Source organism: Montipora capricornis, chromosome 1 (genome assembly GCF_036669925.1).
Source record: "Montipora capricornis isolate CH-2021 chromosome 1, ASM3666992v2, whole genome shotgun sequence".
NCBI classification, from domain to species: Eukaryota; Metazoa; Cnidaria; class Anthozoa; order Scleractinia; family Acroporidae; genus Montipora; species Montipora capricornis.
Window position 1 is genome coordinate 53,282,035 of NC_090883.1, and position 12,500 is coordinate 53,294,534.

The following is a 12,500-nucleotide window of genomic DNA, read 5'->3' on the forward strand; positions in this document are numbered from 1 at the left end:
GGGGGCGGTACTTAACTTCAGAAAGACAATGGTTTTTAAGGAAGCTCTTTAATTAATCGAAGAGCCCTGCAAAAGTGTTGCGAAGTAACTTCTTCAATGGCAATCTGACATCACTTCATTCAGATGGCACATGCGCAACTAGTGCCAGACCTCTGATCTGTGTTTCAGTGAAAAACAGGTAAAAGCTCCCAGAAAAAGAAAGAGGTGGTTCTTTCATTAGATGGGAACTGTCCCATCATTTTTTGTAAACTGTAGCATGGAATTTCTATTTGGACAAAAAATGGAACTGATATAAAGGTAAGTCAAAGGTGGGCCTTATAATGACATCATCATTTTTTCGGAGAGGTAATTTCTTGTAAAATCCATGCTACAGATTTTGTGTTAGAATGTAATCATACTGTTGCGTTAAAAATTTGGTAAGAACAATCATAGTTAACTAGCTGAGTTTTTAGATGTGATTTACCAAATGATGTTGTGAGTCGAACCAGAGAAAAAACACACTTGATAAGAAAGGATAACTGTAGAGTTAAAGGGACCCGAAAAATGACTATTTGAAGGGGTTCATAATGTAGCAACAGTTTGGTAGTGAAGAGCCACCCCCCTTACTGCGGAATCTTAAACCTTACAGCACTTAAAGCCCCAAACTGCGTTTTGGCTTCCATGAATCCAAATTTCCAAACATAGTCGGGAAGATCAACTCTGTCTGGAGTTTTTGTTTAGTTCACAGCTCAAACACCATAATTATGATATGTTTTTTGAAATTCTTCAGTAAAAAGATATGTACAGATTCCATCGGTGTTGAATGCAGCCATAGTTACAAAAACAAGGAATGACCTACATGTACATGTGCAATGACCTACAATGAGCAACTACAATGACCTACAATGGTCTACAATGACCTACAGTGGTCTACAATGACCTACAAAGAGCTACAATGACATACAGTGATCTACAATGACCTACAATGACCTGTAATGAGCTAAAATAAAAGATACGTGTAATTTGCAGCTCTGAGGGCACTGCAGCATGTTTGCATTATAAAGGTTAAAAACATTGCACTCTGCACTTTGAACCAATCATAACCTCGTTGCTGAGCAAGTTTAAAATTTTCATTGTGCACTCTGAACTAAAGAAAACATCATGGCAAGAATTATATAATTTATTTATAATCTTCTCTTCATTTTTTCCTGCTCTAATTAAGATTTTATCGTTGCCAAGCGAAGCCTTGATTTTTGCACATTTTCATTTAAGCTTTAAAACAAAGGAAAACCATGCAAGGGTCTTTTCACAGTTTGTTTCTGCCTTCAAGGTAGACTGTGAACGCAGACGTATTTCCGGCGGTCATTTCTCAGGCCATGTGCGTGATTGCTGTCGTCATTTGGGCTGCCATGCAATGGACTAAAAGCGTTGTGTGACAACGCACAAGGGATGTTTTCCACTCACCAAACTCTTCACCCTGATCCTCTTTTGTCTTTCTCTTTGAAATCTTATAAGCCATTTAAGTAGGTCATTGTAGCTCATTGTGGGTCATTGTAGATCACTGACAGTAGGTTATTGTAGATCATTTTAGGTCATTGTAGCTCATTGTATGCCATTGAAGGGCTCTTGTTGTAGCTCATTGTTGGTCTTTATAAGGTGATTTTAGCTTATAATATACCTCATTGTAGCTCATTGTAGGTCATTGTAGATCACTGTAGGTCATTGTATATCATTGTAGGTCATTACAGTAGCTCATTGTAGATCGTTGTAGATCATTGTATGTCATTCCTTGTTTTAGTAGGTACCGGTATGTGAATGCAGCATTAATTTTTGCATATTAAGCAGGCGTAATAACTTCCACTGGATAACCAGTTTTGGATAACCAGTTTTGAATAACCTTATTGGAATTACATGTATTCGTCTGGTTTTATTGTAGTTAAAGATTCTGGATGTTGCACTATCAAGAGACCTTGTTATGAGAAAGATTGACATAACAAACTAGCTGTTATCATGTCACAGCAATGTTATGAAACCATGTGAAACAACAATTATTATTAGTTATATATATATATATATATATATATATATATATATATTTTATCATGTTTGCGGTGACTATGTCATATTACTAGTCACTTTCTTAGTTGCAAATCAAATCCTTCTGCAAAATATTAGTTGACCAAAAATTCTGATTGCCCTTTTTGGCGAGTCTTAGAGTTGTTTCACTTACCCATGGATATATTCGCTTGCCCTGAGCAATCAGGCAAGTGTTAGTGTCAAACACTGATCTAGAACACAAGAAAGGTCATCACTATGCAGTAGGCTTAGTTGTCTCCCCCACACATCCCACTTGTTGAAAGATGTTCAAAAATTAAGATGAAAATTAAGGTTGAAAGACAACGTAGATATCGATAATAGCCATTAACTTAAGTCGGCTGTTTACATGTACATGTAGACTACAATGTATGCTTTTTTTTCCAAAATGGAGTTTCAGTTTCTTGGTAATTTGGATTTGCTGATATATCCTTATTTTAATAATTATTATTGTTATTGTAGGTTAACCGTTTTACCAGGTGTGATTACTGCACAATATTGTGTGACTGAGGAAAAGCGAAAAGCAAGAGACAGGGATGTGCGAAAGTACTTGGACAAACTGTTTGATTTCCACAATGACCTGCAAATGTAAGTTATGCAAACAGTCATTGCATTTTGTGACCTCTTATAGAAAATATATGTGATACTGATATCTGTTGATATCCGTAATGCATGCAAAGGGTAACAGTGTGTTTCAACAGATACATGTACATGTATGTACATAAACCCTGTCATGATAACAGTTGATAATTTTTTTTTCTGACTTGAATAAACTATGCTTTCAAACCATGCCAGCTGGATAGATGTACATGTATGGGTGGTAAATATTAATTGTCACAGGTAGTCATAGTACAGTCATCCAAACAGTCAATTATTGATGTTCATGTGAACTGCTTCAGCCAATTGCATAGATATCTGATCTTTGTTGTGTTTTTTGCAAAGAATTGGTTGACATAATACCCTTATAAGGGTATAAAATTATGTCAATCAATTCTTTGCAAAACACACACCACAGGGATGCCAAAATTAGATTATCTAGTAATTTTTTGCATCCCTCACATGAATTCATAAATTTAGCTAAGTATTTCTATCTATTTTGTCACAGGAGAGAAAGGAAACTGTACTAACACCACAGGGAGAAGGCAAAACAGTACCCACACGAGTATGCTTGTATTGCGCAAGATGGCATGGATCACTGACAGGTAAAGCTTCTCCTTCCACGCCTCATAGTAAATTTTAGTGTTACAGCACATGCCTATGCCAGTGCAAGAAAGCTTAGAACTCACTTCACTGGTGTGTTAAACCATGGCAGACAACCGAAGGGCTATTTTGACCTATTCCAGTATCCCCATGATTCAAATCTCACCATAAATATTCTATTATTGGAGTTGCAAAGCATGGGGGAGGACTTGCCTGACACCCTGTTCCTCCAAATGGATAATTGCTGGAGGGAAAAACCAGTTTGTTCTAAACTTCCTTGTTGTCCTAGTTATGCTTGATATTTTTGTGAAGGTAAATTGAGTAACACTGAAAATTTATTGAGTCAAATAAGGAATTTGATCCTCTCTGCCTTAGGAGTTTAGTGTACTGGTAGAAGCCAGTTATAATTATATGCATATTAATTAAAGGAAAGGAAATGAAAGCAACTTAAGGGTGCGTTCGATTGACCGTATTCCAGAATAGGAATACATGGAATATAAGTTAGAAATCCTTCGTTTTTACGGAGATTCACATTAAAATTGTCAGATAGCTGCCAAAATGCTTTTTTAAAGATATTTTTGTTGTCCTTGGTGATTCGAAGCGCTCTAAAATTAAAGTTTTTATCATCACTGTACGTATTCTTATTCTTGAACATGTTATTTCTAAGTCGCCCTAATTTAAATAAGTGTCTAGTCGTTCTAGTGCTGGAGCATTAATTGGGGACACTGTAATGCAAATCAGATCAAATGTTGGTTTTTGAGGAGAGGAAAACTGGAGTACCCGGAGAAAAACCTCTCAGTGCAGAGCAGAGAACCAACAAACTCAACATAAATATGATGCCAAGTCAGGGAATCGAACCCAGGCCACATTGGTGGGATGTGAGTGCTCTGACTCACCACTGTGCCATCCATGCACCCATGTAACCCTCTTTTAAATTTTGCAGGTGAAACTGAATTTTTTAATGGTGGGACATACACATGAAGCTGTTGACCAGATGTTTAACAAGTAAGAGATGTCTTTGCAGTGCACAAAATTCTGTTTAATAATTATTGTTTTGGCTGTTGCATTGTGATAAATAATGTACACAAGGATTAATGTTTATATTCCATTTGACCTTTTATAGAATCAGTGGTTTCACTCTTTTTGGCCATTTCATTTTGGTGGTTTTGCTTTTGTTGCTTCACGCTTTAGCACATGCCCTTAATTCCTCAATGTTGTTACATGCCAGTTAATTTACAGTGCATTTTTCTCTTACAGGCTTTCAGAATGCCTCGTTAAGCAAGACACAAGAACCTTTTCAGGTACAGTATGTGTACGGTATTTCAATGTGATTAGAGGAGCACTTGTGCATTTTGTCTCTTTATGAAGAACTTCTTTTAGAGTAGTTACTGATCTGTATGCATTAATTTGCAGAATTTTCAGAAGAGCACAAAACAGAGTGGAGTACTCTCCTATCAGCTGAGAATGCAAAGTGGAGTCAGAAAGATAGGGCAGCAAGTTGGCCATTGCAAGATATACTTGCTAGGAAAGCAAACTTGAGGGAGAAACAAAAACTACCTGAGTCGGGTGACAATGGCCTAGGATTTTTGGGACAGAAACCTGAGGTGGTTCCAGTAGATGTCGATAACATGGTCAGAAATCAAGTTGCCCCAGTACGAGAGGTAAACCATAAGGTGTAAAAAGATGCAATTGCTTGATTAAAATTAATGCCCCATTCACACCAAACCTTAACCAAGACTGTTTTGAAGATGTTTAGTTAAACAAGTCATGCTTTCAAAGTGTTTTCTTTTAAATCATGTATGTATACTGATTTCTGTCAACTACAAATTTAGCACAGGTCAAAGCATTTATTCAAACTCACCCAAATCTCATGTAAAAGGAGGTGTTACATTTTTCTATGGCTGATTTTCAGTTTGTTTAATCCAGGTTAATTTAGCATGTCTAGTTGTTGGTGTGAATGGGGTATAAGAAAGTTGTTGTGTGATTTCTTCATTTTGTTTTTTTGCATTTAGGTGTATGGTGGAGTATACAGAAGACCACAACCAGATGTAGTGATGGTGGATAGTTATGAAGGAGTAGTACCAGCTAGCATTGTTGCTGTCAACCTAGATGGAAACTACAAGCCTCTCCATCTAGCAGAAGTACAACAGATTGACAATACCTCCTTTACTGTGCAGTGGCTAAAGGGTGGCTACAAGACAAAATGGGTGCCTTGGCATGGCTGGACATCCATTCAGATTCCAAAGGAAAGCGTAATATACTTTGATATTGACTTTGATGAAAATGGGAAACTGAAAAAAGAGGCAGCACAGTATTTAAGAAGAAAATACAAGGAGTTACAAAAAAATTAGATGTAGATCAGATTATCTATGAATTATTCATGTGGTCATGTTCCTTAAAGTGCTACTGTGACCAAAAACCAAGTTTTAAGCCTTGATTTCAAAAAGACACCTGTTAAACTGTATTTCAACTGGAATTTTCTTGTTTAATGGTCCACCATTACTAACTTTAACTTCTTGAGGGACCTGGCAAGATTGAGGAGAAAATGATGTCAAAGACTCAATACATGTAGTTTAAGAATGCAATGCATGTGTATGCCGCTGAATTAATATGCAGCACAGGAGTTTCAGGCTTTCAGACTTTTAAACTTGTGTTTTCTGTTTACACGCTGAAATTTTAAGCTAGTGAGTAAATGACATCACTTTTCCCTAGATCGAACCCTCACAGGTCCAATCAGTCAGTTTGAAACGTGAGTAATGGCAGACTGAAATCCAAAACTTCACTCAAAGTAAACAGCCTTTGGATAACAGACCTTAAAATTTTGCCAGTCAAGTGTTGAGCAATCACACTTTCAAAATCTGAAGAAAAAAAGGAAGTGATTTTTTGGTCATAGTTACGGTGGCACTTAAACAATAGGGTAATTCTGTAGATCTGCCAGTGATGAAGTAAGAAGCTAAAGTAGAATGCGATCATTTATTTTATCCAGCTGGTCTGTCCATGGAAATTCACATGAAGCTGTTACTTATGTGGTAAAAAGCTTAACTACTGGATCATATTTTATCCAGACCTATTCATGAAAGTTTCCATAGATGTGCTAGGGATGTGGTAAAAAGTTTACGTCTGGGATCATATTTCAACTAGGCCTTATCCAGGCCTGTTTATGGAATTTTCCACAATGCTGTTAGTGCTTATCCAGACCTGTTCATGGAAATTTCCATAGATCTGTTAGTGATGTTGTAAATGGTTAAAGTATGGGATCTTTTTATCCATAGCTGTTCATGGAAATTTTCTATAAATCTCGTAGTGATGTGATAAAAAGTTAAAGTTTAGAATCATATTTTATCCAGACCTGTTTATGGAAATTTCCATAAAGCTGTTAGCGATGTGGCAAAAAGCTAAAGTGTGGGATCATATTTTATCCAGACCTGTTCATGGAAATTTCCATAGATCTGCTAGTGATGTGGTTAAAAGTTTACATATGGGATCATATTTTATCCAGGCCTGTTTATGGAAATTTCCATAAATCTGTTAGTCATGTGGCAGAAAGCTAAAGTATGGGATCATATTTTATCCAGACCTGTTCATGGAAATTTCCATAGATCTGCTAGTGATGTGGTTAAAACTTTACATATGGGATCATATTTTATCCAGGCCTGTTTATGGAAATTTCCATAAGTCTGTTAGTCATGTGGCAGAAAGCTAAAGTGTGGGATCATATTTTATCCAGACCTGTTCATGGAAATTTCCATAGATCTGCTAGTGATGTGGTTAAAAGTTTACATATGGGATCATATTTTATCCAGGCCTGTTTATGGAAATTTCCTTACATCTGTTAGTCATGTGGCAGAAAGCTAAAGTATGGGATCATATTTTATCCAGACCTGTTCATGGAAATGTCCATAAAACTGTTAGTGATGTGGTTAGAAGTTTAAATATGGGATCTTATATATCTTCTCCAGGCCTGTTTATGGAAATTTCCATAAAGCTGTTAGTGATGTGGCAAAAAGCTTAAATATGGGATCATATTTTATCCAGACCTGTTCATGGAAATTTCCATAGATCTGCAAGTGATGTGGTTAAAAGTTTAAATATGGGATCATATCTTATCCAGGCCTGTTTATGGAAATTTCCATAAAGCTGTTAGTGATGTGGCAAACAGCTTAATATGGGATCATATTTTATCCAGACCTGTTCATGGAAATTCCCATAGATCTGCTAGTGATGTGGTTAAAAGTTTAAATATGGGATCATATCTTATCCATGCCTGTTTATGGAAATTTCCATAAAGCTGTTAGTGATGTGGCAAACAGCTTAATATGGGATCATATTTTATCCAGACCTGTTCATGGAAATTCCCATAGATCTGCTAGTGATGTGGTTAAAAGTTTAAATATGGGATCATATCTTATCCATGCCTGTTTATGGAAATTTCCATAAAGCTGTTAGCGATGTGGCAAAACGCTAAAGTATGGGATCATATTTTATCCAGACCTGTTCATGGAAATTCCCATAGTTCTGCTAGTGATGTGGTTAAAAGTTTAAATATGGGATCATATCTTATCCATGCCTGTTTATGGAAATTTCCATAAAGCTGTTAGTGATGTGGCAAAAAGCTAAAGTATGGGATCATATTTTATCCAGACCTGTTCATGGAAATTCCCATAGATCTGCTAGTGATGTGGTTAAAAGTTTAAATATGGGATCACATCTTATCCATGCCTTTTTATGGAAATTTCCATAAAGCTGTTAGTGATGTGGCAAAACGCTAAAGTATGGATCATATTTTATCCAGACCTGTTCATGGAAATTTCCATAGATCTGCTAGTGATGTGGTTAAAAGTTTACATATGGGATCTTATTTTATTCAGGCCTGTTTATGGAAATTTCCATAAATCTGTTAGTCATGTGGCAAAAAGCTAAAGTATGGGATCATATTTTATCCAGACCTGTTCATGGAAATTTCCATGAAACTTTTAGTCATGTGGCAAAAAGTTAAAATACATGTATGGGATCATATTTTATCCAGGCCTGTTCATGGAAATTTCCATAGATCTGCTAGTGATGTGGGTAAAAGTTTAAGTATGGGATCATATTTTATCCAGACCTGTTCATGGAAATTTCCATAGATCTACGAGTGATGTGGTTAAAAGTTTACATATGGGATCATATTTTATCCAGGCCTGTTTATGGAAATTTCCACAATGCTGTTAGTGCTTATCCAGACCTGTTCATGGAAATTTCCATAGATCTGTTAGTGATGTTGTAAATGGTTAAAGTATGGGATCTTTTTATCCATAGCTGTTCATGGAAATTTCTATAAATCTCGTAGTGATGTGATAAAAAGTTAAAGTTTAGAATCATATTTTATCCAGACCTGTTTATGGAAATTTCCATAAGCTGGTAGTGATGTGGTAAATAGCTGAAGTATAGGACCATATTTTATATAGACCTGTTCATGGAAATTTCTATAAAACTGCTAGTGATGTGGTAAAAGGTTTAAAGTATGGGTTGATATATCATCCAGACCTGTTCATGGAAATTTCTATACATCTGTTAGTGGTATTGTAAATAGTTAAAGTATGGTATAATTTTATCCATACCTGTTCATAGCAATATCTTTAGATCTGCTGGTGGAAAGTTAAAAAATTGTGAAGTTTCTTTTCGATAGTGGTTTCATTTCACGTGGTGTTAAATTGATAACCACGATTTCATGAATAAAGTTTTCGTTATCGTTAAGTGTCCCGTACCGTGGTTAAAAATTGAGACTAAGATGCTTATATCAGCCAACGTTCTTGACATTGGCAAATAACGCCAATTTAGATTACTTGGTTTACCAAAATTGCCTTACTTCAGAAAATGCCAACTTAAAAAATTATGTGTTGTAACAAGTAGTACTCGGTTTTAATGATGTCAGATTTCCTCAGCCAATCAGAATACGATTTTCCGGTCGGCGAATTGCACGAAGCTTAGTATCCGCGCATCCCAATAAACATTTGCTTATCCTTTATCCCTTGAATAGTTATTATCTTAACTTTTTTTTCCTTCTGAAAACTCTCGCCTTGGCTGTAAATACCAAGACAGAAGTGATCTGTATATAGTTTTGATTGTTAACAAAACACAAATTTACAAGAGCCATTTGCCACAAAATTTCATCTCTTCCTCTTTTCGCTAATAGTCTTAGAAGTACTGAAATCGGCTGCCTCTTGAAAAGAAAGACGTTATTGTGGGTTTTGAACATACAAAGAGTTTTATGTCAGTCAAGTCTCGGACTTCCCAGAAACTCCCTAAAGAAGTGGTTTCGGGTCCGATTGAAACTGGCTCTGGACATAGCCGTGAGTCATGATTTTATGATCCTGAGCTGAATGGCATAATTATGCAGAATAAATTAGGCACAGAAATCTTCCCACAAATGTAATATGGCACTCATTATATAGTGTAGGACGCTTAACAAAAGAATGCACGTCATTAAATGTAAATCTCCAATTTATACCACTGATATTACATTCTCCATAATTGTGCAATTCCCTTAGCATTTTCTACGCAGTTTCACAAACTTTGAGCCTCATCTTATCGAAGGTATCACTAAAAGGTCAAACCATCTCCCACTTACCTTGGAATAAAGACCGTATATTCTGCACACTTCCTTCATGGTTAGGTGACCATCAAGTATTTCATCAGAACGGATTATTTCGGTCTGTGGAAAGAAAGAGTGCTTTAGATTCATGTTTTTGATAACAAAAAAGGGTAATTCCATTTAAATTGGCCAATAATGTCATAAATAATTTTTCTTACGAAGTACTAACATTAATAATAATAAACTTTAAAGCGAGCTTCAATTGAGTGTCGTAAAACCAAAACCAAAGTAATTACTTTGGTCAGAGTTTTTCTCTGTCCTTGTGTGGGCCCATTTCCATTAGTAGGGCTAACGCTCACATGGTTCACATGGGTAGGAAACTAGCACTTCACATTACACTCAAATAGTTAAGTCTGTTCAAATCAAATGTTGGTTTTGACTCCAGGGGAAAACCTAAGTACCCGAAGAAAATCTAAGAAAGCAGAGTAGATGAGAACCAACAAACATCGAACCTGGGCCACATTGTTAGAGGCCAGTTTCCTCACCACTGCGCTAACATAGCCTTCAAAACAGGTGTTACTTTGTTGCGATTTTTAAGCAAGCGAGGGTAATCTTACGGTAGCCGACGAGGGAGTTGTTGCAAATAAAATAAAGTTGCTGCAAATTAAAAGAATGTTGCTGCAAATTAAAACATCAAAAGAATGCGCGCGCACTGCTTTAACAATACAGAAAGTATCCTTAACATCCATCAATTAAAGATAACCTTAGGCTTAATTAGGCCTAATGTTGGCATTTGTAAACAGTTAGGGGTGTTTCTGTATTGGTAAAACAATGACCTGTGTTAGAGTTAGGGTTAGGGTTAGGGTTAGGGTTAGGTTTAGGGTTTAGGGTTAGGGTTTAGGGTTAGGGTTAGGGTTAGGGTTAATTTGTAGCAACTATTTTAAATATGCAGCAACTTTATTTTATTTGCAGCAACTCTTTAATTTGCAGAATGTCCCTTGTGGGACACCGTACTATTACGAGGCGAGCGTGGATCATATGCGAGGAAAGATGTGATTCGCGCTTACCTCGTAATTGCCCCTGAGATTCGCAAAGAAATAGCGCCTGTTATGCAGGCTAGCCTCCAACACTGCTCTGGAAAACCATTCCAAGAAATATGTTGAGATTAATTTAGCATTTACGTTCCTTATTATTCGGTATTTGAGATATAAGGCATCGCTTTATTTACCGTGGGTGGCAAACAGCTAAAGTCTGGCCGAAAAATGCATTTTGCATGTTTAATTGTAGGTCATTTTTTACCGGCCAGTTATCCAAAGTTATCAAGCAACTTTCCAAATGACAAAAACAAATTACAAAAACAGAATTTTCATGCTCTTCTGACAAGCAAGAGTTTGAGATTTGCCGTGAACGTTGAGAAGTGATATCCCCGGCCAGCAAGAAACACAAGTGTCTTTCATAACCTATTCTCCGAGGTATGCAATGAGTAGATCCTCAATCACATTTGCATCTCTTTCTAGCCGTTCGTTTTAAAATCAACATTTAAGGAGAATGAGTGCAAAGAGGCTTAAAATATTGCAAGAAAACTGAGCAAGGTTGTTCAAATCTCGCAGTGAAGCAACCACACATTGATTCCATCTTAGCATCAATTTTACTGAGGGAAGGAAGGGGAGCAGAGGTTACCAGACTAGAAGCATGGGGAGTAAAATTGGTATGGAAATGAGATTGGTTACATTAAGGGGGGTGTGAGTAATGTGAAAAAGGGTTGGAGGACGGCTCTTCGAGGAGTACTTAGCTTCATATCATTTGCTTCATCATTTAGCTGGACGTTTAGTGAGTTAAGGGGTGAAGGGTACAGTAGCTCAAACAACCCAAACCTTTACAAAAATGATAACCTTGGGCCGAAAAGGGGGCCTAAACACTATACTTTAGATATGATGGCCAATGAAATTATTTCGTTGTGGTCAGGGCGCGCCGTTGCGCCCTCTAATTAATTTTAATTTAATAGAAAGATACACTGTTTCACTCAATGGCAATGTTATGCTACCATATGAAACACCAATACTTGATTAACGAGATGCACACATTAATGTGACGTAATAAATTAACATGGCAACAAAAGAATCATCTAAAAACTCCCTATACTTGGTGTTTAAGTGCTTATATCTCAAAAACGATTTCGGTGACCCCATTTTAAGTTTAGAAAAACTTCTCTGGAGCGGATTCAGAGCCACCTTAAAAATTTTCAATTGTGAAGGTGGCTATATATTTGCTCAAGATAATTTTTTAAAACTTTGCAGAAAGTTTTAACCTAGCGTGCTAATCACTCTCCAGCAATAAAAAATGAGGACCACTGAGTTCGTTTTTGAGATATATGCGTTTAAAGACAAAATATAGGCTGTTTTCAGACGGCTCTTTTGCTGCCATGGTAACCCGTTACCTCACAATAATGAATGCATCTTGTTAAGGATCTATCGGTGTTTCATATGGCATCATAACATAACCATGAAGGGAAAAAGTTTGGTAGATTCAATACTTCCAAAAAGTACAGTTTGTTGAAAGCTTTAAAACTGGTTTGAGCTCTCGTAAGTGTCTTGTGTTCTAGCGCTGGAGCACTAGCTAATTGGGGACACTGTAAGCTGAAATCAACAACTAA

General features: G+C 36.6%; 3 protein-coding genes across 4 annotated transcripts in view; 1 reads left to right on the forward strand and 2 right to left on the reverse strand.

The window, feature by feature from the left end:
* LOC138048490 (uncharacterized) overlaps window positions 1-6,631 on the forward strand; it is a 7,238-nt gene extending 607 nt beyond the window's left edge. Inside the window, exons 1-7 of one of the 2 annotated variants that reach the window (XM_068894676.1) lie at window positions 1-297; window positions 2,536-2,661; window positions 3,179-3,275; window positions 4,217-4,278; window positions 4,531-4,574; window positions 4,687-4,934; window positions 5,286-6,631. The exon at window positions 1-297 is cut by the window's left edge and continues 607 nt beyond it. In XM_068894676.1, coding sequence (XP_068750777.1) covers window positions 4,235-4,278; window positions 4,531-4,574; window positions 4,687-4,934; window positions 5,286-5,624 — 675 coding nt within the window. In that variant the 5' untranslated portion in view covers window positions 1-297; window positions 2,536-2,661; window positions 3,179-3,275; window positions 4,217-4,234 and the 3' untranslated portion in view covers window positions 5,625-6,631. Of the gene's footprint in view, window positions 298-1,079; window positions 2,662-3,178; window positions 3,276-4,216; window positions 4,279-4,530; window positions 4,575-4,686; window positions 4,935-5,285 lie in introns of those variants that run through there. The other variant, XM_068894683.1, reaches the window with a different exon arrangement.
* Window positions 1-12,500, reverse strand: part of LOC138050135 (uncharacterized) — a 347,595-nt gene that overhangs the window by 154,057 nt on the left and 181,038 nt on the right. The window lies entirely within an intron of this gene.
* LOC138049696 (uncharacterized) overlaps window positions 1-12,500 on the reverse strand; it is an 18,755-nt gene that overhangs the window by 5,259 nt on the left and 996 nt on the right. The window contains exons 2-3 of the mRNA XM_068896103.1: window positions 10,915-10,981; window positions 9,884-9,967 (exon numbers count right to left, since the gene is read on the reverse strand). Of these exons, the coding sequence (XP_068752204.1) occupies window positions 9,884-9,967; window positions 10,915-10,981 (151 nt within the window). The remainder of the gene's footprint in view (window positions 1-9,883; window positions 9,968-10,914; window positions 10,982-12,500) is intronic.